General features: G+C 43.4%; 1 protein-coding gene across 2 annotated transcripts in view; it reads left to right on the forward strand.

Annotated features, from left to right (window-relative positions):
- Positions 1-204: 204 nt before the first annotated feature.
- Positions 205-26514, forward strand: part of LOC115326889 — a 45444-nt gene continuing 19134 nt past the window's right edge. The window contains exons 1-3 of one of the 2 annotated variants that reach the window (XM_029987834.3): positions 205-435; positions 21174-21279; positions 24494-24579. In XM_029987834.3, the coding sequence (XP_029843694.2) occupies positions 358-435; positions 21174-21279; positions 24494-24579 (270 nt within the window). In that variant the 5' untranslated portion in view covers positions 205-357. The remainder of the gene's footprint in view (positions 436-21173; positions 21280-24493; positions 24580-26514) is intronic. The other variant, XM_040207279.2, reaches the window with a different exon arrangement.

A 26514-nucleotide genomic window follows, 5' to 3' on the forward strand; every position in this document is an offset into this window, starting at 1 on the left:
TGGTCCTGATCTGTGACGTTTTTTTTTAAAAACCCAAAACAAATTACGATGACGTACGATGGCGTCATGGTGGCCAGCGCCGCGGATGGTGGGGCGTGTCGCGATGTCGGCGGGGGAAAGGAAGGGAAAGTGTGTGCCGTCCACCGCCGACGCCACTGGCGCCACTGCAGCGCCTTCGCGTTTCTGCTCTCCGTTTTTTTGCTCATCCTTTCTCATAACGTTCGACAGAGCGCCGCGCATTTGTTGACTTGTCGCTGGAGGCGGTTCTCCGAGTGTTTTCCGCCGTTGAAGCAGCGAATGTTCAAAATGATCTTGCTTTGTTCGTGTACGACAAGGAGCTTGGATTAGGAGAGAATCATGGCGTACCTCACGCATTGCTGCTGTGGCTGCATGACGGTCCGAACAGGCACCAAAGTGTTGGCCATCCTCAGTGTTGTGAGTACCCGCGTCCTGTTTGCGATTATTTTTGAGGGGCGGTTTTGGTTGTTTTCGTGGGAACTTAGAAAACTCTTAGGCCCGCTTCAGACGGGGCAATTTCGCCCAGCAACTTGACGTCGCAAATCCAGCAACACGGGCCGCCCGCGTTCACACGCAGCAACCGAATTGCTATGACTTGTTATCATCATCATGAAATTGTATTTTTCTTTAACTCTTTAGGCGCCCAGCTGAGTGCTAAAAATGTGTTTTTATATCTTTGAATGGTGTTGAGAATACTAACTCATCTTTCTGAAAAGGTTTATTTCCAAAAACGATCCATTTCAAACCAGAACCAAGTTTATAGCTGTCATCATCACCACCACAGGGGTGTCACGTGAAAATATTGCGTCCCTGATTGGCTGCAGCCGTTTCGAACGTCTTGGAGTTGCTCCGAGTTGCTCGCTCGTTCGAGCCGGACCCGATCTCAACAATTCGTGTCGATCTAGGGAAAGCTAGGGAACAACCCGCCAGCAGCCTCAAAATTGCTGGAAAAGTTGCCCCGTCTGAAGCGGGCCTTATTATTTTGGTGCCAGTGAGACATGCCACGGGAAACGAGCCGGTTGTAACGGTGTCGCGGACGCGGGTGGATTGTTTGTTCGGTGCAAGCGTCAGCGGCGGCCTTGAGGGAGCGACGCGAAAGCGTGTGGCAGAATTGCGCAATGTTTTCCTCAAGTTGCTCCTTCCGGCCATCACCCTCTCCTCGCTTTAACGTCTATTTTTTTTGTTTCTTGTTTGGAAGAGCGGAGCGGTTGTGCTTACGGGATGCAACTTCGCTCTGTGTGTTCGCGGCTTTAAGGTTACGTGATTGCAACTTGGAAATGAGTCACGACGCAGTGCAGGCGCCACTCTGTTTTAGGCAGCGACCGCAATCGAAAATGCGAACGGGCTATTTTAGTAGGCTTTTAGAAGAGGGGTCCCAACATTCGGGTGCCTTTAAGAAATCGCGGGACCCGAACGCAACGACGTTGGCGTCGTCGACTTATAGTATAGGGTTTTCTCGAGGCAGTTGGGCGCGCTTGCGTTTCCCGCTTGCAGCGTCATCGCGACTAACAAACATAATAAAAAAAAAAAACGTAAAACATATGCGCTTAGCAAGTACTTTTTGTCTACAAATAATAGTTAAAGTAAAACCAAATCAAACCGGTTAAAGCAAAAGAAAATCTAAAACCAGTGTAAATATTGTTTAAAAAAATAAGTAAACCGGCGTACCTAAATAGAGTTACACATTAAAAAAAATGGAAATGACGGTTGAATTGTTGCCTGTATCATAGTGCACGCGGTGAGGTCTGTACCGTGGTTAAAGGTCAAAAAGACGTGTGCAAATTGCGTTGTTATTCGAAGCTAGAACTGGGGAGCATTGAGGACTAGGACATATAGGGCAAAGTATAAGGAAATGGATACACGCTGTGCGTATGTCCAATGGAAGACGAGACAATTGACCATGTGGTGTCGAGGTGCACAGGGCTTGCTCTCGCCCTCCCGGAAAGGGTGACGGATTTAACCGGAGCGCTGGGGTTTATAGACGAGAATGGAAGAATGAATAAGTGCATTGAATAACAAAGAGGAGATTGGAAGACTGGTAGAAACTATCTAGGGAGAATTGAATGACATACAACTAACTGACAGAGCTGGGGACAGGCGTGACAGAGAAGAATTGGGACTCTCTCCCAGGTGGCTCCGGCCCAAAGCCTCCACCTTGACTCCCAGTGGGCCCGGTGCCGGGGTAACACCGACTAGGTTTGACCAGAAGGAAAATGGGCGACTCCCCCGCTGGGGAGAAGAAGCGAGGGGTGATAGTTTTAGTTATATTTTTGCACCATCCCTCAAAGGTCTTCCCGGTGGTATCCCACAATCCCTGGTGATAATTTCGAAATTGCAGAGGGTAAGCGAATAGCCGAGGTAAAGAAGTCACACTTTTGTTTCTTACTTTGTAGGCTAGGTGGCGCAAGCTACCGCCTTTTATAAACGGTACATCCATCCGTGTGCGTTTTGTTGTGTACGATCGATGAGGTCGTTGCTTTGAATTGAGGTCATGACGAGTTGTACCGTGGTGCAAGGTCGCAAGAACGTGTGCGAATTCCGGGAGACGCGTGTGTGAGACACGGCATGTATAATGATGCAAAAAAAAGTTTAGTAGGTGCGTTTGAGACATTTTGTGTTGGTTTCCATTTCGTCCATCGTCGCCGGTTTTTTTAAAAATGTGTAAACATTGTTGGCTGTTTTCAGCCAAAACAATACAATTCGTAGCGCTCTAATTTAGCGCTCGTTCTCGAATTGTTTGTGGCGTTCGTCCTCCGCGTTGATCGTCTGTCGCCGAAGATTTAGGTTTTCAACGAGGACTAAACTAAAATGAACACGAGCGAGCATACTTTGCAAGCAGCTGATTTATTTAGCGGGAGTAACTGTGAAGCTTTAGAAGAACTGATTTCAAGCTGCAGATAACGCGAGTCTTGGAGTAGTGAGATGTTGCGATGACAACGATTTTCACATCTATTTAGGCTTAGCCACGTGTTCGATGCGGTAGGAGCTAAGCGTCAGTTACTGACGAGCATTTGAACTGTCGTGTCACACTTGGATAGAAGCGTCGGAATCGGCAAGCTCAATATAGCTAAAACAAGTGTGCGGCGCTCTGCAAACACAACTGTGCACAGCTAAGATCACAGCACGTCAATTAATCTGGTGAATGGCAAACCTTTTTCTACAAGAGCCTCCACAGATCCGAAAGAATAAGAATCGGAGGGGCTGTGAATATCACTGACGTACGCCGCGCAAGCTGTAATGTGAAGCTCTAGGCTTGTTTTTGAACTTTATTTTTTATATAAAAAGCTATTTTGAGGCGTTGTTATTCATTAGAAAGATCACACACAAAAACATCATCGGCGTTTCTTTAACAAATTACACGTTTTTAGTCGGCATAGATGCGAACTAACATAGCCACTCCGTGCTATTACATAGCATGTCGTCTGCTTGCATTGTACCCTCTCCGTCACACAAGAGCGCCCGGAAGTTAGCGCCACGAAAACATCTCGTCGCCATTTCTGTGGGAGACGCGCAGACGTAAACGGACAACACAAATAACAAAAAAAGGTATTCCGGTTGCGCTCAAGGTCCCGTTCGCTACGCGCGCCGTCTGCTAATCGTGCCGTCAGCTAGCCTTGCCCGCCGCCTGCGTGATACACCCTATAGCGTGAAGGAAGATGTTTGTGTCTGCGACTGGGGGACCGCTTGTGTTTTTCTGCTGATACGGGCGGTCTGGTCTTTCGTTTTAGTTTCACGCGTCTGCCGGTTCGTGTCAACCGAGACGCGAAACGTGATCAACTTTAGGCGCACGAAGAAAGAAAAAAAAATACTGTCGGAAATGACGTTTTTAGCATTATTTCGTCGTTTATAAACTTTTTTTCTCCCTTCTTGTGTGCGAGGTGCTGCAGAATTCACGTTCGTCCTTGCAAGTAGCGAGTGTAGATTAGATAACGAGAGCTACTGCGGACTTTGGTCGTCTGACTAGAAAGCAGAAGACAATTCTGTAGAGGAGTATAGGCGCGAGACATATGTACGTCAAAACCAGACTTGTGTTCGTTACTTGAAAAATGTAATGGATTACAGATACAAATTACCGAGCCTCAAAAGTAATGGATTACCGTTAGATTACTTTACTCGTTACGTTACAGATTACTTTCAGGTTACTTTTTACCTACTTACACTTATCCACTTATCCAGAACAAAGAAAAACAATTTTGATATTTTCGAAAAATATTCCGCAACACTACTTTTTATTTCCCATACGGGAGTCTTTGTAAAAAAAAATATTGTATTTAAGAGAAAGAGTGTAGTTGCACTCCGTTCACCTGTAAGCTGACAAGGCACCGAAAGCTGCAACCCCACCCGCCATCCCGCTAGCTTACGGGCCCCGAAAAAGATTCCTGGAGCTGTGCAGACAAAGCTAGCGGTGCGCATGCTCAGCAGCAGCGTCTACCTCCGCTACGAGATTCGGAGATAAAGAAGCGATCTACGAAAGCTCCCTTTTGACTCTGGTGTTTCGCCTGTTATTCAAAAGAAAAGAAAAACTTCGTTCTAACGTTACAATGTATAGCCCATGCAGAATGCAGGTGTCCCAGCTTACCTTGATGTGTTTTCGTAGGTTAGAGTTTGTTGTTCTTGCTGATGACAATGTGTGTTTGTTTCGTTTGGCAAGCAAAGTATCCACTGAAACTCTAGGATTCCGTTCTCCTTATGGCCTGGATTTTAAACATCTCATTAAGAGATGGTCATGGAGGCGACAGACACTGCATGACAGAAAACTCGACCAGTCAGAGAAGAAGTGGCGGTTGCGAATTATCGATCGTTCATCGGTTCTCACTTTCATGCAAATATTCGTGGACGCCAAAGGAGGGGGGGCGTAGAGAGCGAGAGAAGTGGTGGACATCGGTCTCACAAAACTAGAGCAACTAGAGGATCACACCACTTTTACGCGTTCTCTCTCTTTCTTTTTGTCAGCACTCCTTAGATGGCCTAAGCCCCCCCGCCCCCCTTTTTATGTTGACAGTTGACTGTAAAATGGAGTGGACTCGACCACCATGCGCAAACAAGTAAACCAAAAGAAGTATCGTCCGTACCCTCGAAGACGATGCTCTTAGCCTCATGCCGGGCGCTTTTCAACCGTGCCTCAAGAGCGTCCTAGATTAAAGTAGCGCATGTCAAAGACAAAGAAAATTTGACCCCCCCCCCCCCCCCCCCCCCCCCGTGCGAGGCTACATCGTCTGCTACGCCAGTTGTGACCCGCGAATCGAGGGGGTACGGACCCGCGTTTAATGTATATTGTCACGGATGACATTTTGATGAGGCGATGATAACTGTAGGAACTAAACGTTTAATGGGGCAAGCTTGTGCCCAAAACAAAAAGGAACAGAAGAAAACAGCAGAGCGTCATGGGCGTCGATGTCGGCGAAACCTCTGGATCGAGCGCTGGGGCGAGACTGACTGCAAAGCGCCCCGCGGAGCCCCTTGTGTACGCGCATTGGCTTCTGACATAATCCGCGTAGAAGGTTCGGCGTGTAGAACATTCTCACCTCGAACAAGCAACACGGTTTTCGAATTTACCAGAACATTACGTTAGAGTCTACAAAATGCGTCCCCGCGGCCAGGAATCGAGCCCTGGCCTTCTGCGTGGAACGCACGCGCGATAACCGTTAAGCCACGAGTGCGCTGCCTGCTTGGTCAGCTGCGCTCGCGGAAATATCTGCAGGAGGCGGGAGGCGTCGAAGAAGTCGGAAAAGGGTGAAACGGGGCGTAAAAGCCAAAAACAAATAAACACGAAGAGCTTCTTCCTGCCAGGCAAAAGAAGAAAAACACGATGGAAGACGACGCGGGGCCTACTCGGCGTTGTCTTACTTGATATTTGTCTTTCGCATATTTGTGCATGCCTTCCCCGTTTTTTTTAGTGGTTCTACACTCTAAAAAAAAACGTGCCAACTAGCACCTTTTAGGGTTATTTCGCTTGTCCAATGGGCGGCACCCTTAAAGGTGCAGAAAAGAACCCACAAGAAGGGTTCTTTCTAATGAACCCTATTTCGGGGTTCTTTTCGGATCGTTTATTGGTTCTTCTTAACGAACCCTCTTTTTGGTTCTTTTCAGAACGCTTCTGGGTTCTATTTAACGAACCCTAATTCGAGGTTCTTCTAGGATCCTTTTTTGGTTCTTCCTAATCAACCCTATTTCGGGTTCCTTCCCGAACCCTTTATGGTGCTCTTGATGAACCCTGTTTCGGGTTCTTTCCAGGACCTTTTTTGGTGCTCTTAATGAACCCTATTTCGGGTTCTTTCCAGAACCCTTTTTGGTGCTCTTAAATGAACCCTATTTCAGGGTTCTTTTCGTATCCTTTATTGGTTCTTCCTAATGAACCCTATTCGGGTTCTTTCCAGAACCCTTCTTCGTGCTCTTAATGAACCTTATTTCGAGGTTCTTTACGGATCCCTTTTTGGTTTTTCTTTATGAACCCTATTTCATGTTTTATTCGGAACCCTTCTTGGTTCTTCTTAACAAACCCTCTTTTTGGTTCTTTTCAGAACGCTTCTGGGTTCTATTTAACGAACCCTAATTCGAGGTTCTTCTAGGATCCTTTTTTGGTTCTTCCTAATCAACCCTATTTCGGGTTCCTTCCCGAACCCTTTATGGTGCTCTTGATGAAACCTGTTTCGGGTTCTTTCCAGGACCTTTTTTGGTGCTCTTAATTAACCCTATTTCGGGTTCTTTCCAGAACCCTTTTTGGTGCTCTTAAATGAACCCTATTTCAGGGTTCTTTTCGTATCCTTTATTGGTTCTTCCTAATGAACCCTATTCGGGTTCTTTCCAGAACCCTTCTTCGTGCTCTTAATGAACCTTATTTCGAGGTTCTTTACGGATCCCTTTTTGGTTTTTCTGTATGAACCCTATTTCATGTTTTATTCGGAACCCTTCTTGGTTCTTTCAATAAATCCCGAGTTCTTTAGAGTATGTTAGCGTTATTTTAGTAAACCATATTTTGTACTTCTAACCCTCTTTTATTACAAATCGTTTTTTCTTCACATTCCTAGTTATTTTTTAGTAGATCGTATTTTGTATTTCTTGCTCCACAAGGAGAATTTTGTTTCTATCAACCAAAGTGTCTTTAGATTGTTCATTAATCACTAGCACTGGGCCTTTTCGACAGGTTGGCAAACATCAGTCTGGCCAGCGTCAACACACTTCATTCCGGTACATAATTAACTAGGTGACAGGCAGAAAAGTAAAGATCATGTCCATTCATATACTTTATTGGGGTCGCAAAAATTGATTTTTCAGTTCGCAGTAAAAAAACTAACAAAATTTGAAAGAGTTTTAAGGCGAGACGGGTATCACTGCCAGCAATACGCACACAACTTCTACTGTCGTTCTGATGCCGCTCACCGTCAGGACACCGTCCAAAAAGATGTCACATTTATTTTGCTGGAGATGGATTAGTGGCATCAGTGTCCGGACTTCCTACAACAAGAAAGCAAGAATATAAACACATGTATTCTCCTCTGTATAATTATGCTGGGAGTTACTCATTCGCCGCACTTTTAGATCAATTATAATTGTATAGGTTTCACTAAGCATTTTATTTCTCGTTTAGCCTTACGTTCTAAAACATACCCGCAGATGTGATTTCCTTTAAAACATTTAGTGGGTCAATCAGTGCGATCTAGAGAGCGCGACCAGCGGATGACGAAGCGTCCCCTTCGAAGCCCCCTTCGCTACAACACTGTGTAAAAGCGCAAAACGGCACGCAGCATCATGTGTTCCCTTTCCAACCAAGAAGTAGTAAAGGAAGAAAATCGGAAGTCTGAGTTACAATATATGTACAGTACACACGTGAAACAATGCCCAACGTGCCACCGCATTTTCTCGGCTCTTAAAAATGCCCGTGCGTCCACTTCCCCTGAGAATACTCGAGGGGCCGATCAATGCAATCTACGAAGAAAACTCGGCCAATGGAGAAGCTGAAAATATGTTTCGACTTAAAAATGAAGTCTGTATAACGTGACACTGAGCATGAAGCCAGCACGTGGAACGTCATGCTCAGTGACATCTCTCGCTTCATTCATATGTCTAAACATGCTTTGGCCTTTTTATTCGCCGAGCTCTCTTCGTGGATTGGTGTGATTGGCTCCTCGATAATTCTGCGGGAAAGAAGATGCACAGGAATTTTAGGCATGTTTCAAGAAACGTTGGTTCTACCCATATTTAATCCTTCTTGCCCTATAGTCAGTAACACGTTAAAAAAAAAATCTACGAGCTGGAGAGCAGGAAGCGGACAGAAGCTTGTAGGGGAGAGGAGAAACCTTCTCTCCATTCCAAGCGTCCGTCGGCTTTCTTCTTTTAGATTTTTCTTAACCTGTCATTGACTTGAGTCGCTTATATTTCCTCTAAATTATTTTCAGAAAATAAAGCAAGGATTTGTTTTATATTACTAGCTCGTATATTGAAAATATAACCCTGAGAAGTTTGCATTACCACCTGTGACAATGCACTATACTCAGGGGTGACTTGGGCAACTTTTTTGGCAATGTAGTCGATGTTAAAAACGCCCGCGCATCTTGAGTGCCAATCAAGGCTATGCACACGCAATCTCCGCTTCAGAAACGCCACAGAAAGCTGTTTCCGAGTATAAGTTAACCCTGTCTTAAACAAATGGCCCCGATAAGCGGTCATCAGTTCGTAATGAGGTAGTAAAAGTTAACCCAGCATATTTATGGTGGACGAAGGTAAACCTCCGCGTCGTCGCAGTCTGAAACTTGTGATAGATTACAAAAACACCGACTAAAGTATACCTTCAAGCAGCTCTTCGAGGTTCAGAGTGACGTGTTTTTTTTTTCCTCTGAGGAACACCAGTTTAGAAAATGTAAATGCCTCCATCTTGGTTCTCATGTCCTCCGGATGTCTTTGCCGAACGGCAGTTTAACTTCTTGTAGTAACTGAAAAATAAACAACAAATGGAAAGTGTTGCTGGTTTACAAAAGTACATTTATGCGCTATAGATTTGTACACACGGATTGCTAACACACACACACACACACACGCAGACAGATATATATATATACAGGTTGTATTTTTGATTTGTTTAAAAAAATCCTTGAAAGTTACACTTATGCCGCTTGTGGAGGTGAGTTATACGGCCAGGGCGACATATTATAGGGAGCTAATCGTAACGATCAGTCGGCTAATTAACTAAATTTCCTTAATTAACATTTTAATTAATGAAAATAGACATATGGTTCTAATTAGAAACTTCCTCGGCGAGTTTAAGCGCGTGAGAAACGTAGTATTGTACTAAAGTTACCACTCGTGGAGCAGGTACAAGGCTGGGGCTAGATAAAAGACGGAAGAATAGCGCGGGCGCCTTACCGCAACCGCTAGCTTTGTACCTGCTCCACGAGTGGCAACTTTAGTGCACTACTACGGTTCTCACGCGCTCAAAGTCTTTCTGAAAATTAATAAATTAGTGGTTTGCGATGACGCTGAGCAAGTTTCTAATTGAAACCATATGTCTATTTTCATTAATTAAAAAGTTAATTATCAAATTTTAGTTAATTAGCCAACTGATCGTTACGATTATCCCCCTATAATATGTCCCCCTGGCCGTATAACTCACCTCCACGAGCGACAAAAGTGTAACTTTTGTCACTCGTGTAACTTTCACGGCTTTTTTAAAACAATCTGTTATTGAAAAAAACACCCTATATATATATATATATATATGTATATATATTAATTAACTAAATGTTCACTTTCTGTGACTATTGGGGAGGAGGAGCGACCGTGACGCCCCAAGCGGTTAACTTTGGAATTACACGGATGGGGACAACAAATACAATGACTCAGCGCTCGGCCGACATAACCGAACGCGGCGTCAGCGTTCGGCTGGAGTTTGTGTTCTCCGGTGAGGGCGAGGAGGGGCTCTTTTGTTTCCACCCTGGCCTGCATGAACAATGCAGCATGCACGGTCCCAGCTCCGCACAAAAGCCGAAGTGGGTCAAGTTCGCATTCTCTAAGAATAAATCCAGTTTCGTCGACTGTTAGTATTTTTTTACATTAAACTGTGCCCAGCACTCTATTGTAGAAGATGGCATGGGCATGTCTATAAGGCCTGTTGGCATGTGTGCAGGCCTTGTGTTGAGTAAACACCGAGGGTGGGGACAACTAAGGGGTCAGAGCGCCCCCTATAGTTCGATCTCCTGCCCAATAGTGGAGTAGGGCTGGGCGTCAATTAAAATAATTTCGATTAGTTTTCTTTTATATTAACTAGTTAATCAATTTATAGGTCGCACTGATCTCCAGGCATGATATTGTATCTCAGAAAAGGCCTAGAACAACCGATTTTTTCTTTGACAAGTTTTTACTACGTCTTATAATGGGTACTACAAAGCAACTTGTCATTGTGCCTCATACAGAAGTAAGGCATGGCAAACATTTAAAATAAAATATATGTACATATTTGTACGATAACAAGTTCAAATAGCAACTTGCCATTGTGCCTCATACACAAAAAAAGCATGGCAAACATTTAAAATAAGATATTTGTACGTTATTATTTAAATTTCAAAACCACTTTAGATAATAATCATAAAACACTTAAGTAGCCATGAGAGACAGTTGTGTGATAAACAAACAAAAAGAATTAAATGACTATTCTCCTTACTTTTTTTATTTATAAGACTTTTCGTAACTCTAAATTCAACCAATATGCCGATTAAACTCACATGATTGAGAATAAAACATGTAGTTACTTAATCGGAATGTTAATTCATTGCCTAGCCTTATGACGAGGTAAAATTATATCATTTAGCACGTATCAAAAGCCCTTATCTCATTCACAGGCGATAAAACGGGTAGTAAGAAACTTTTGAAGTCCTGATGACCTGTAAAAATCGCGAAACTTTAAGACTAAATATAAAGAAGACAATATATAATTACCATTCCGGGAAAATCATTGCTGGAAATTCCTCTAGGACTGCGAGGACTCCAGCCTCGCTGAGGATCAATTCTTGGCAAGACTGAAACGTCCGCATCATGCGGTCTTGTATCAGGTCGACGTTCAGGGGCACTTTAGTTATCTCTTCTTTCATGAGCAAGACATGACGGCGAACGCTCACGGCGTATTCACACTTGTCCGTATCAACGAATCCCTAAAACAAAAGCAATTTGTTACGTTTATGCGCCGTTTACGCATGTAAGCTATTGACATAATAGTTGTAGCACTGAATATAGGACCAAGTAAAACAATTATTTTTATCAAACATACATCCACATTTGTGCCAACACAAAAAGTTCGCGCCTCTCGATTTCCGCACAACACTCCGAGAGCCAGTCGTTGCAACCTGCGAAGTCCGCTCAGCGAATGACGACACCGAACATACGTTTAGATCAAGAAATGCAGTCTGCGCCGTTACATTAAGCAATGCAAGCGGGACGTTTTGCATTCCTTAATGTCACAGCGCAGACTGCATCTTTGGGTCTAACCAAATGTTCGGCATTGTCATTAGTTGAGCGGTGCCGTAAACTGCAGTGATTGGCTCTCGGAGTGTCATGTCCCTGGCCGGTCAAAAAACACAAACATTTACAGCACCTATTTTCTCGCGTTTATTGGGGCCATAAATACAGATACATTAGCTAATTAAAGCCCGGTAGTATAAGTTTCTACAGTTACGAAGAGATATCATTGCTCAATTCATTCGCGCTGTAAATTCGAAGTTCTGTTCTTGAGATCTTTCTGGCGGAAAGCTTGAACTCAGTATTTTGTCATATATATAAAGTCAGTATTATAGTAATGAGATCAGTGTTCGCTTCAAAAACGTTTTTCTCTTGTGTAGTTCAAGATACGAGACTGTCAAAATAATGTTGTTGTTTTTTTGCAACGTGCTTGTTTGGACAACCCTAAGCCAAAATAGCAAAAAAAAAAAAAAGAAAAGAAATTTCAAACGACATGTAGCTTAATTAATAAGAGGCCGCTTCCTGTCCTACTTATTATGCCTATGCATCAAACACTTTCTGGCCATATTGAGCGCAACTGTACTTATAGCAATTTTTAAGAGAAATTACAAAGTTTCACCTTGAAATGATGAACAGGCCGATTGCAGTTCGTTTTCAAAAAGCCACCTGCAGACGTCTCCAATCGTCCATGTGCTCACGTCCGCTGACATGTTGCAAGTGATGGCTAAGAGGAAAGTGAGGAAGGTACTTCCTTCTAAAGCTCCAAACCCAAAGGGAGAGGAGGTAAAACATTGTTCCGATCCGCCACTCGTACGAGCGAGTGCTGGCACTCCCTCGAGCAACGAAGATAGATCCTGTTGGCTCTAGTGACCTTCAGCGACCCATCCCTGTTCACCGCTAAGCTGACAGCGTGGTGGAAGCTACGTGCTCGCCGAACCAATTAGTCGTTCGGTTTTTATCACCTGACACCTTTCTCTGCGGTTGTGATCACGTGGTGCAAGACAGAAGGTTCACTGGTCGAACGAGCATGACGATTCCACCGAACTGTCAGCCTAGTGCTGAGCAGATTAGCCCCTGAAACGTCGCTTTTGAAGACATTATGGCGTATCTTCTGGGGTGCCGTTGAGCTGTCCGAACCATGGTTCGCTGGCGAAGATACTATGCACATGTCATCACTTTTCTGTCCCTGTCTGCCAGGAAACACGGCGGTCACATCACCAAGCATGTCCGTCAAACGCCGGTAAAATTGTTGGCAGATCACTCTCTTGCCCAAAAGAAACGCAAAATAAACAAGAGCGAAAATCTAGATTCGGTATGACACCTTCCGTCAACGGAAAGAAGCAACACATTGTGTTGAACAACGCGTGTCGGCCTATTTGGTGGCTGAGCGACTTTTGTGACGGCAATACGACAACGCACCTAGATTCGATGATTCAGTGTCCAGTCAGTGACGTGTTTTTTTATAGGAATTTACTAAAATAGAGGCTTGGAAAACAAGATTGAATGATAATCGAGCCTATTTTGGAACTGAAAAGAGAAATGATAATAAAGTAATTAGACAGAGCGAATAGATGTCGTTGACAAATAATTTTTATTCCAATCAGAGCGACCTTCGAACCGTCAATTGCCATTTCTGAACATATATTAGCTGAGTTAAGCGCCATGTCACGCAAATCCTTGGGCGTGCAGTCGGCGCTTACCCCTTTTACGCTAGAAATGGGAATCAAATACACAGAACCAGCCCGAGAACCGGAAAAATGGCCACGGACAAAATTGTTCGAATAGTAAACTCGGTCGAAATGGTCCAAATAAATTTTGTCATGTATTTTCTTGCTCCTAATTTTTATTAGCTTTAATTGGCACAATCCCAACACATACAAAGGTAAATATTCGCATAATGGAATACATTCTTTTTGTGAAATAAACATTTCATTAAACAAAAAGACTAGTTGTAAATGTGCGCTATGTATGGCTTCACTCAAAACGTCTTCTTGTAGCTCTGTTGAACTAACCAGGGAACTCCTTTAAAGTAAAACATTAAGTTCACAAAATGTAACTGTACAGCATCAATTTAAAGCTTCGAGCGGGAGATCAGAAAGAGTTGTATCAAGCAGTAAAATAGATTGTTGGGCTAGTTGGTTGATCGGCATAATGAAAAAGAGTGCAAAATAAACGGTACGAAGTCGAAGAAAAGCACACACGAGACAGGTGCCTGCCCTGTGTGTGTGTCTCTCCAACATTGTCGCGTCTATCAGGGTATCGGAACAAAACGAAAACCAAAAACGAAAAAACGAAAAAAACGATATTTTTGGGCGGAACGGAAACGTAATCGAAACACTATTTATTATTTTGTTCCGGAGTGAAACCGAAAAATTTTTCTTATCGGTTTTCGGTTCAAGGGAAAATATCAGGTATTTCAGTAATTCGTTTCACGCAGCGAAGAGACAGCCGTTGGTTTGTACAATAATTAAAGAGAAGACAAGCAAGCCATCGCTCCCGCGTCTAAACTCCGGGCGAACAAGCATAGCAAAAACAAAGACAAAAAATACAACGAGAAACAAAAAACATGACGCAAGGCGCCATCGCTTCCCACCAATGAGAGCGCGGTGGCGCGACGCCTCCACACGCTCGCAATGCTCTCCTTGGCTCTTGCACCCTCTTCCTCCATGCTTTCTTCTGACGACACAGACACAGACAGACAACAGATCACGGCAGCGCGGGAAGTTTGTGACCCGGCGTTGTAGAAGTCTATCTTTTGTTTTTCTACGGATACGGCAGTCTTAGACTCTGTTGCAAAAGTGTACTTCATCCCTATGGGCCTTCAGGGCCTTCTCGGCGCTGAAATTTATTTTATCGGACCAGAGGTCTTGCCTTTCACCGAGCACACTTGATGACGTGCTGCTTCTGAGATCATGCTCCGTGCCTTGATCATGATCTCATTCTCAAGGCAATGAACATGATCTCAGAAGCAATGTCGTTTCCGCGGATTCCTCTAGAGCGCCTGAATTATCTATTTTTGTGTAAAAATAAACGTTACGTTCCTTTTAATTTTTGTTGCGAGTGTTTTCATAGAAAGAAACCGTTACGAACCGTTACGGAGCATTTATTATTTGTTCCGGAGCGGAAACGGAACGGAACTCTTTTGTACGGAACGAAAATGAAAACGGAACGAAAAACATTTCGTTCCAACACCCTGGCGTCTATATTGAGCTTCTTTTTTTATAGTCTCTACAAAAGTTGCATTATAAGAGCATTGAATGTACTTAATAGAACTTCAGAGTAGCACCTTATTAAAAGATGAGCGTCTAAAAATCACTTGGGACCATTCTCTCTGGGATTGCACTTGGGACCATTTTGTCCGGGTCCGTTTCGTCCAGGGCCATTTCGTCCGAAGCCATTTTGTTCTTCATCCTACCATGCCATATTGTTCGCGAAAACTATGAGAACAGCAACGAACACGTTTCTGTTTGTTTTTTTTCCTCGTGCCATCCCATTTTTCTAACTTTTGGTGGGCGACCTCAAAGTAGCGAGCGGGGTTCACCGGCGGACGGAGCACTTATTTTTTACACTGCGTTATTACTCATAAATTTGAACGCACAACATATCGAAGTTTATTTTTGCTTCACTCAAAACGCACTTATCGAATATGCCTATAGGATTACTTCGGGGTATCCTTCTAGACATATCTGCTCCTTGAAATCGAAAAACCACCATTTACAGGCTGATTTATTTCTGAAGATAAAGATGACTGCAACACATCACTTTAACCTTCCGCGCAGCAGTATTTTTGACGCCACTCGCGGATGGGTCCCAACTCTATTTTCGCGGCTTGGCGCGTGCTGCGAAACAATCAGAGGCGCCGTATTGGGAGACGGGCGGTGTCATGACCACAAGCTAGGACAGCTGCACTCTATACTAAAAAAAAAAAGGTTTTTTTTGTTTTATTCATTTTTCATTTATACGCGCAGTTATACGTATATTGTTTAAACACGAAAGGAAGTTAAAAAATGGCTCTTGTTACTAAAAAACACGACTCCGCTTAATCACCGTATCACTCATTCATCAAAACACGCACTTTTTTTTGTGTGTGTGTTGCTCATTCAAGTTTTGCGCCTTCAAAAATTTGTATGCAGTTTTTTTTTCTTTTTTTTGGGGGGGGGGGGCGGGGATAAAGTACACATTCGATTTCCGCAGATACGGATTTCTTCAAATAAACTTTAATTCAATGACCCGTTTGGTTTATACAAATGAGTACCAAAGAGTAGCTTTATACTAAAATTTCATACTAAATAAAACACGGCGAGCAGTTACGCTTGCAAACGAACGCCAGTGTTCAAACCGCTGAAGCAGGTGGCCCGGGAGTCAAAGGCATCGAAGCCTGTTTCATCTGTGGTCGAAGGCGAAGATTATCTCGGCCTCAGATTGCACGCGACTTGGTAAATAACTACGACATTCCACCTGTCTAAGCTTTCAAGGACTTGACAGCTCACACGGGCAGCTTTGTTTCCACAGAGTGGCACACCCAATTTCTCGCGTGCAAAGCCTTTCGAGCCTGGTCATTGTGTCCCTCTATCCGGTAGAAGACTTAAGTGACCTCCTTTTTCCAAAGATCGCTTTATCTCTTTCCTGGCTGCAACAAGCACCCTTTTCGCTTTTTCCAGGCCGGAAACTAGCTCTGCATTTTATTTTTTTATTTTGCGAGGGGTGCTTTTGGTTGAGAAAGCACGCTTCATAGGGATCTTCCCCGAAATCGGTTCTTTTTTAGCGAAAAGAACCCTTGTTTGCTCACTTGGCTCCTTTTTTTCTGAGAGTGTAGTGACCGGTCATACAAAAAATCGTGTTTTCTTTTCGGCTATTCTTCCCTTCCTGATGTTTTCTATTTTTTTGAACCTGCTCTCTTTATGCTGCTGAATGTTCTGCTCGTATCGCTCCAGTTATGGTAGTATGCTCATATTTTTATAAAGTAACGAGTAATTAAAGTAATCCGTTACGAATATTTTGTAACAAAATTACATTACAAATTACTTCCGAAAAAAAGTAACGTGGTAATTACAAAATTACCTATACGAAAAAGTAACAGATATTAGTGATCCGTTACTTGTAACGGATTACTTTTCAAGTCTGGTCAAAACTGACCGGTTCGACACCGGAAAGTTTTGACGTACACGACCCGCCCACGACAGTTCGAGACACGTGCATGCGGACTAGCTCGCCAAGCGTGGTTCCGTTCTGCGCCACCCAGGGGCTCTGATCTGGACACTTGGCGGAAAAGTCGGCGAGGAATTCCACCGCCCTGATTGGACGGCGCCAAGGTCAAGCGCTGCACTGGCCAATCACGGCCGCCGGATTCCTCGCCGTCGTTTTCTCGAAGAGTCTCTAAGAGTGCGGTGAACGATCCTGGCGAGTGGACCGGTCTTCGGGGGACGTCAGCGAAGTTCGCGAAATCCGCGTTGCCGATGGCTGCAGCCGTCCGACATGTCGTCCCCCGTGCGGCGGATACTGACACGTCGATGATGATCGCACGTGGGAGGTTGGTGCACCTTGTGTACGAAGTTTTGTTGTAGTGTTTGCAGTCATGGGTAAGTTACTTTTAAAAAGTAATTCGTTACAGTTACAGTTACTTTCACAAAAAAGTAACGAAGTTACCGTTACAGTTACCGCAACAAAAAAGTAACTCGTTACAGTTACAGTTACTTTCAAAAAGTAACGACGTTACTTTTCAGTTACTTTTATATGACACAAAAATTAAGGAAAAACTAATGTTTGAAAGAAAAAATATAGACACGAATCAGTCAGGCTTTCACCATAGCGGTAAATTCAAACTTAATAATTTAGCTGGAAAATTAGTCAATATTATGAAAAGAATAAAGACAAAAATTGAACTGGATGTGTTTTCTCAGATTTGAACACGAAGACTTATTGTCGGAGTACTCCTTGTTGCAAAGTTTGCATACTGCGGTCAAATAGTTAGCAACCAACTTCACCACAGAAAAATACTCTGTACGCCGGCCATGCTTGTTCTTTGTTCTGTTCTCATCAACATTCCTATCCTTGTAGCACTAGCACATTGCTGGCTCGTTGACGGCTGCGCTGTGTTCGTGGACTTTTTTTTATATATTTCAGTTCGTACCCGGCAAACCCGAAACAAGCCCTGCGCAAACAACAGTAAATTTTGCCTCCACCGCTGAAACCACGCCGGAGTAGTGGCGCAAATCAATATACAAAACATGCGCAGTGCGGAGTAGTGGCACTAATCAAAATACGAAACATACGAAGTTCCCTCCGCGTGTATTGTTGTTTCACGGTTGATTCACCCGATTAAAATGCGTGCGCAGAAAAGAAAAAACCGCAACATAGGTAGTGCTTCAATATACTAAGATGTAAGTGTTCAGTCACAAAGTACAAGCAAGTGCGTAAAGATAACTACATTCTTCTTTTTTTTTTTTTTTTCTTCATCAAATCTACACGTGGCTATATTCGGTTAGTGACTCGCGAGAAAGAACGTATTCTCAAGTTTGTGCAAGGCCAACTGACACTCAAAATGACGGAACAGACACTTTGGAAAGTGCAAGGAATAGCTAGATTATACTCGTTTAATGATATATTATTCACAAAGAACTGAAAAGTAACGGCAAAAGTAACTTCGTTACTTTCATCGTTACCTCAGAAAAAAGTAATAGAACTACAGTTACAAGTTACATTTTCAAAAAGTAACTCGTTACAGTTACAAGTTACCGAAAAAGTAACTAAGTTACAGTAACGCGTTACTAGTAACGCGTTACTACCCAAGACTGAGTGTTTGGCACAGCCTTTAGGGTCCGTTTCGGGGAAGGGGCCAGGGCGTATAAATCGCTGTGTACAGAAAAATGAAAGCTCGTTCTGAACAACGCGCTCCAACATAGCGTCCAAGAAATACCACCTATATGTGTGCTAAGCTGCAACAGTTCTGAAAACTAAAAAAAGAAAGGTAAAAAATAATTAATAAAGACAGAGTTGCTACGCAACAATTTGTGGTGGTGAAGAGCACGTTTTGAGTGGAGACGTTTTATTTTAAAAGGCCACTGACAACCCCAGCCTCCATTACTGTTCTTATGGTCTCAAACGCTTAAAAAAAACGTGCGATATATAAACGTAAAAAATAAATTCGTAAAAAAATGTTTTTCCATGAGAAACAGCCGGTCAAAGGTCTGTCCTCACCTCCACCAAACCCAGCGGAGGAGGACACAGCAACAATCATTCCGCCCGTAAGAACACATTGGCTTGCCATTTTTGTCGGTTTGCATTGCTTCTTAAGCCCCACACTGCAAATTATAAAAAAAACGAAAGTGCAAAAAAGTGATGCGGAAACTGCTGCTATCGCTACGCTGATTCTCGACGAAATGTGTTAGCATTTAGCGCAGGGGTTCCGACTCGGCGAACGATGGAAATTCCAACCTCTGAGCGCTCCACATACTGTTGTCTTCGGAGAGCCAGTCCCGGGCGTCGCCGGTTTTGGATGCAGCAGATTAACTTTGATTTCCGTCGATTTTGACATGAGGCTCAAAAGGAAAAAAAAAAAAAAAGCAGCAGTAGGCAGCTTGACTGGACCTCGTGCCACTTACACTGGTCAATGGCAAGTATGCACAAAAGAGAACTTACACAGTATATAAACATCGCACGGTTCATAGGCGCACAAACCAAAGTTCACCTGAATACAAAACGTGAAACCAAAATGATGATCGCATACACAAATATATAGCGCATGTCGTGGAAAGTTAAAGTGCCCAAATCCATATTACCAATACAAAGACTAATGGCTAATGGGTGCCGACAACGTTAGCGGCGCTGGACGGAAGCAAGGGCAAGGCAGAACGCACGCGCAGTTGCTTACTGGAAAGAGGTCCATTACAGTGACCACGCGCCCCATGTTTCGCCGCGCCCCTCTCGAAGTTCCCGTGACACACGGCATCGGAATGACTTTCGAACGTGGCAACCGAAAATGCCCAAACGTGGCGGCCACCACTGGTGCTTCATAGAATTTTCAAAATGGTTTAGTTTCTTTCTCGTCTATTTGGAATATAATCCAGTTATGGCCACTCTGCTTGTTTTTTGTGTGCTAGGCTGCTAGCGCACCACAGATCTGAGCACGTGCAACGGAAATTCTCGCTGCTGAACCCAGAAATTCTGGGTTCAATCCAGACCCCCGCCCGTTTTGATCAGGATGAGTATCGTACCGGCGTGCGATCGTGTACCACTACTGCATAGTGCATGTTTAAGACCCCAGGCTAGCTGTCGTACTGTACTGGTTAAAAGTTTCATGTAGAGCTGAGTGTCCAGATGAACGTTGGTGTTGACTAACTTACGCCTGTCTATAAACATGTACAGGTTTCTCTGTTTTGTTTTTAACTTCACAAATTTGTTTTAAAAAAAGCCGTGAAAGCTACACTTTCGTGGACTGTGCAGGTTAGTTATACGGCCAGAGGTACATAGGACTATTCGTAACGATCGGTCGACCAATTAAGTAAAATGTGTTACTTAACTTTTTTAGAAGTGAAAATAGACATGTTCCAATTAGAAACTTGCTGAGCGTCTTTAAAGACCACTCAATCAACAGGTTTTAGAAAGATAAGGCAGAGGTTTCGGTTTCTTATCGAAGCGCATTTCTGCGCCTGCTGTCCTGCTCCCTAGTGGCCGAGACGCGCAACACACCTGCGACATAGTTCTCTCCATCCTATGAGGAAAGCGAGGCCGTAGCTTCGTGCCGCAATTACTTGGTGGCAGGACCGCGGGCGCAAAGGTGCACTCCGATAAGAAACCGAAACCTAGAAACGCGTTGAAACTGAGCGTTCTTTCAGAATGCCGTAAAATGATGCTCCTGCCTTGTATCTTCCTAAAAACAGTTGATTGAGTGGTTTTTGATGACGCTAAGGCAAGTTTCTAATTGGAATCTAGTCTATTTTAACTAATAAAAAAGTTAATTAACAAATTATATTTAATCAACCGACTGGTGGTTACGAATATCCCCTATATTATGTCCCCTGGCCGTATAACTCAACCGCACAAACCGCAAAAGTGTAGCTTTCACGGCTGTTTTTTTTTTTTTTCTTTTTATCTCTAAACCTTAAAAGAAAAACTATAAAACTTAATTACTTTAGAGCGTGAGGTCTCCCACTGTCCATATTCATTTGGCATTTTTATTTTTAAATATTCTTTGGAATGCAGACGAATGTAGCTATGAGTCTGCCCTGGTCGATGATATATGATTCACCAGAGCATGTTGGAACTAAGCGCATGGCCATTAATATAAAATTTTTGAAACTGCAAAGGGCTCAACCTGCGTCGTGAAACCTCTACGGATTTAACGGTACAATGCTAAATAGAAGTTCTTCAGAAAGCATACTTTTATTTTTGCTGCATTAAAATTAATCGGTTCTTTGAAATGTCTGCAGTAATTTACCCAAGTATGCCCTACGCCCATGGAAGAGGTGTCGCAATGCCTGTTCCGTGCCCCGTGAATGTGAAGCGTTTACTTTGAACGTACCTAGCTCAAGATCTGCAAACTTGTGCAAAGCATACAGCTGTATGAAGCGAACATGCTTCAGCATGCTTGACGCATGTGTACAGGTAATTTGTTCTTTATTCATGCAGCGTACACCGTACATGGCCAGTGTCAACATGGCTTAGGTATTTCCGAGATCTCTATTGTTGATCTTTCCCTTCTTTTCTTCCAGATGGACGCCCTGGTTGGCATCATCATCTATGCGACGTTTTTGGTTTACCAGAAGGAGGTCGCGGAGGTCTTTGACGATTTACCCTCGATTAAAAGCTCGGTGGAAGGTAAGCACGTTTTCACTTGTGCGGCGAGATTGCTCTTTAGACCCTTTTATTAAATGAACCAGAATAAGGCGCTTTTGTCAATGGGGCAATTTACGCCCCCGCGAACTTCCGATCAAATGAGGATAAACAACCGGCACCATAGCACCGCTTTCTGCAACGTTCATGAAATATTTCATGACTAGTTCACCAGTGTTGAACAAAATACTCGATACAAGTATATAAGTTAAACTACTAAATACCTGCTTCATAAAGTATTTAAAATAGTACTCAGTTACTTTCACTGTAAAGTATCTTGAGTAGGATACAAATGCTTAGAAATGTAGTTCAAGTACTTTTGAAGATACTTCCGCATTGCGTAATTTGAATCAATGTCAGTGACAACGACAGTTATAGTGTTGCGCAAATCTGGTTTACCAGAATGGTTTATTAGCGCGCAACAACACAAACCGGCAAAAAAGAATTGTACGGCTATTTTATGCAGTCCAATTTTAAGGAGCAGAATATTGTCACGAATGACAAATGATGAGGGGGGGAATGACTGAAGAAACTAAACGTTTAATGGGGCTAACTTGTGCCCAAAACAAAATAGAGAAAGGCTAGCGTCGCAGGCGTCGATGTTGGCGAAACAGCAGAATCGAGCGATAAAACAAAAGTAACTCCGAACCAAAAAAAAAATTGGCTTCCTTTTATATGTTTATACAGCCTTGATGTTGGTACGCCTCAACGGGTAACCGGTTGCTTAGCTGTAGATGAGAAATTTAGCCAGTGCAGTACAACCACTAACCTGGGGTTTTTAACGTACATCACGCAGTAGTGATTACACGAACGTGTGCCGGTACGAAACTCATCCAGATCGAAACGGGCGGGGGCTGTGGCGATCGAACCAAGGAGGTTCCCAGCGCAAGCTTTCGCTAGTGACATCGCTGAATATCATGTCCTACGGTGCACCTTAGACGCATCGTTTAACTACAATACATATTCCCCTTATGGGGAGTTCATTATAAACGAACTTGGGATACGGATATGAGTGGATGGATAACAAAGAGAACCCACATATTAGCCACGGCAGTGGTCGCACCTTCTTCGAGTAGGTTGCGTACAGAAAGGCACTTAGCGTTGGGGGACGCTCTGTTGGGATTTTGAGAGGTCATTCAGCTTTTAGTTCGTTTCCTGTCCTGTTCTCTGCTTATGGATGTTTGCTTTCACAGACAGTGTTCGCGAGAGCAATCAGTGACGGACTGACGACAAAAAGAAAATAAACAAAAGAAAGCCTAGACGTTTTGCAGTGGCGGGGCCAAATATACACCAAGCAAAACAAAAATGTCTTTATTTTTTTTTGGTACACTTCTCATTTTTTTTCTTATTTGTTATTTTCTCGACACTCAAGTCTGCATTGTTGTCGTAGGTCGTTTACCGGTCTGCGTTTCGTCTCAGAGGGGAAATCCTTACTTCCGTAAAACCAACGGGCCCCTTTTGTATGAGGATTGTTTGGGGAAACTCTAAGAAACAAAAGGCGCCTTTGGCAAGGCGAGGGGGAAACCTTCATTGTACGAACTTTGGACTTAAATATGAGTCACAATCGGCAAAAAAGCGATGTTTTCTTCACTAGCTCAACCAAAGTCACCGTACCTAATCGGAGCTAGCTACATGACTTGGTTGCTCGAAAGAATGTTCACGTTTGCTCGTACCACGCTCACGCCACTTCATACCGAAAAACACGAAAAGTGGCGGAATGTCAAAAATGTACTTGAGATAATTAGTACAACTTACTCAGAAATGTAATTAAGATATAGTATCAAGTACTCTCGGTCAAAAGTATTTGCAATTAAGACACTAAGATACTTCAAAAAGTATTTGAAATACAGTATGTTGAGTAGAGAATTCGAGATAGGCACAAGTCTGAGTTCACCAGATGATCAGCTAAAGGATTAATTAGCGCGATATTTGTAGATTCGAAAACTCCTGTCAGACGACCAATCTCCTCGTATCTGTTTTATAGCACAAAAGAAATCCCCAAGTTCTACAGAACTTGGGCATTTTATCGTCTCAAAAATATTGACATCAACAGGCTCGGAAAGCCTGCCGAAACAACGCGACTGGAAGTCTCTTGGGGCGGAAGAGATGGCTTGCGTTCGTAAACAGTAAAAAGATCTCTACTTCATTTTGCCGTAACTTGACAAAAAGCGAACGCGGCGAACCCCTCGAGCTAATCGGAGCGACAGAGGTGAGCTTCGTGACAGCCCCTTGCCAAGGCCCTTAGAGGACAGCCCAATACAGTATGTGTTCCCAAAATATTACCCAAAGAGGCTGCTTGCTGCAGAGTCGCATACTCCACCTTTCTCGGAAATCACCAGTCCGAGGTGTTCGGGCAGAGAACGTACAATCCACACCAGGAGCGCTGCGGCACGAGCCTCTGGCTTAAAAGTCTGTCTTGGTCGCTCGTGAATCCATGCAACGCAAACATCTGCTTTCATTGCACAACCTCTGGAACCATGACTTCAAAAAGGGTGGATTTCTGAGAAAAACTTAGCAAGTCAAATGTCAGAGATGCTGAGAGTTAATAGGAATAACTTGGATTCTATTTTCTTTCTCGTGTTTCAATGGTTATAAGTTGTATAATATAGGTTATTATTATTAATATTGTAATTCTAAATGAAGATATGCCACAAATCATATATTTGTTCGCACCTGACTAAGACAAATAGCGAGCAGAGCCCCCCGCAGCCGACTCTAAGCCAGCGGTTTTCGTGCGAAAGATGAAAGCAAGATGTTACGTCGCAGATGTGTTTTCTAAATTGTTTGGTTCTTGTGAATCGTGCATGCATAAAAATCTAGGCACGCGTAAATGCTTGGACAAAGGCCCGTCCAAGCGGGTGTTGCCAAGGCACCGGTTTTCCGAGCATGTTAACGATGTGCAGCTCGGGGCACGTAGAGCCAAAGTTTTTTCACTGCAGAACCCTGGGATCCTGTGTTCAATCCCCACCCCTTCCCGTTTTGATCTGGACGAGTATCGTTCTAGCATGTCGTCACGTATCACTACTGCGGGATGCACGTTAAGGACCCCTGGCTAGCGGTGGTGCTGCACTGATTAAATTTCTGATTGCAATGACGACACCAGGCACCCACTGAGGATGACTAACTCCTGTTTTCTAAATAAACACGCGTCAGAATTACCCTCTAGGTTGTGCTAACACGTTTGTTGCATTCTCTGCAGTTAAGGTTGGGGAATTCGTCGCTTACATCGTCATCGGCGTCATTGGGGTCATTGTGTCCAGCCTCTGTGTCAGGGGTGCCTACACGGTAAGGCATCCCTTTCCTGCTTTTTGCCGTTTGAGCTTCAGGAAAGCCAGATTTCATATTAATAGTAATATAAAAAATAAGACCCTTTATTTTCATTTTTTTTTGTATTACAAAAAGGAAAAACGTCCTGAGTAAAAACTGGGGTGCTGATGCCCAACACACATTAAAGAAAAAAAAAAACATTGTCTAAAAAAAACCACTTGCAGCAGCTTCTTTTTTTATGAAGCTTAGAGCTGCTAGCGATAGAAGAATACTCCGGACCTAAAACGGTTTTAGTTATTTTTTCTTCGTTTCTTTGAGAAATGAGAGTACCGATAAATGATGGCTCATGTACACGTAAACACTCGTTCAATGAAGGAAACAATTTCATACTTTAGTGCATTAAGACCATGATTTGTATGAGGTGTTTGAACTCCAAGTTTCGCCACGTTGACTGACAGCCCTGATCTCATTCTGCCAAGCCGTGCAAAAAGTGACGGCGCAAAAAGGGAAAAAAATATGATTGTTAAGTAACAGTTCTCTACCCGTTGTGACTGCTTTTCCTTCTTATAGTTAATAGGAGCAGGTGCTTCTTTCTCCCCTTGGAAGATTGTGATGTCTCGTTAATATGGACACCTTCGATCCCCAAAACACCGTCCAGAATGAGTTGTCCATAATAACGAGACAGAAATGCACGTTTTTTCCCATTTTGTCCCTTAGAATGGTGCCCATATAGCGAGGTATCTATATTAACGAGTTCCATATCAACGAGACATGACTGTACACAGAAAACAAAAAATTCTGGAAAAGTTTGGTATACTTCGTTTCAGCTTACGTTCAGACGCAACAGACGCTACGAGCCAGTAGGACGAATCAATTAGCGTCAAAACTTGCGTCACGGGGCCTTTTCTGTTTACGATGGGTTGGGCGATGATAGAACACGAACAGACACATGATGAGCACAGTGATGGTTCGCTTTTTTTATCTGATTGGCCCCATCAGGTCGTAGCATCAGCTGCGCCTGAACTTGAAATGAAACCAAGTATAGTCAAGCTTTCGGATTTGGCAATCGCATCTTGCGGTACAAACTTTTCTTGAAACGATGATAACGTTAACCAGAGACTCGGCTGTGATAAAGGAAGCCTAAATAGGCAGGGAAAAAAGAAGCAGCTGACATGGATAGAACGGCAGGGAGGAGAGATCTTCAGTTGTCCCCGGCTCCAGTGCGAGCTTTCTACCTTTGACAGTGCTCCGACAGCTTGTGAACCTCGAGCGTGCTTGAGCGCCCAAAGCACGGCGGCAGACATTGAGTGCGTGCTGGAGGCCAGCCATTCAAAAGACGCCCTGCTGTTCTCACTTCAGTTAGGAAGTTTATTCAGTCACCTTTTTCGCGGAGCCGCAAAGTAAAAACCACCAACCACAAAACGAACCACAAGAGAAACCAACCACAAAAACCACCAACCACAAAACCACCAACCACAAGACGGGCACTTCCATTTGGTATAAATCCAAACGGAAGTGCCCGTCTTGTAAACTTTTTCAAAAGAATTATGACTCTAATTACATAGGTTATTCTTTAAACGTAAAAGTATGCCTCTCAGAAGGAAATTACAACATATAACAAAGGTTTAAAAACCAAGATCTAAACTGTCAATCAAACTCTTAGCCAATGAGACAAGTTGCTATGGGACGTCGCTCCGTGACGTGTAGCACTAGCAGCCACTCCGTGCCGTATAATGGCCACTTTGTGGCGCGCGATTTAAAATGGACGAAATAGCCTCAAACTAAAATCAGTCTCGCGCAATAAATATTGCTGTAAAAATTATTTTTTAGGGGAAAAATTGTTTTGAGATGCTTGTCCCAATGAGGCTGTCTAAAAACACATCTTTTTCTTTGCAGTTACCTTTTAAGAAAACATATTACAATTATTTTAGACCTCGCCAAACGTGAAAATAA

The sequence above is a fragment of the Ixodes scapularis genome, unplaced genomic scaffold, assembly GCF_016920785.2.
Source record: "Ixodes scapularis isolate PalLabHiFi unplaced genomic scaffold, ASM1692078v2 PGA_scaffold13__105_contigs__length_92229423, whole genome shotgun sequence".
NCBI lineage: Eukaryota > Metazoa > Arthropoda > Arachnida > Ixodida > Ixodidae > Ixodes > Ixodes scapularis.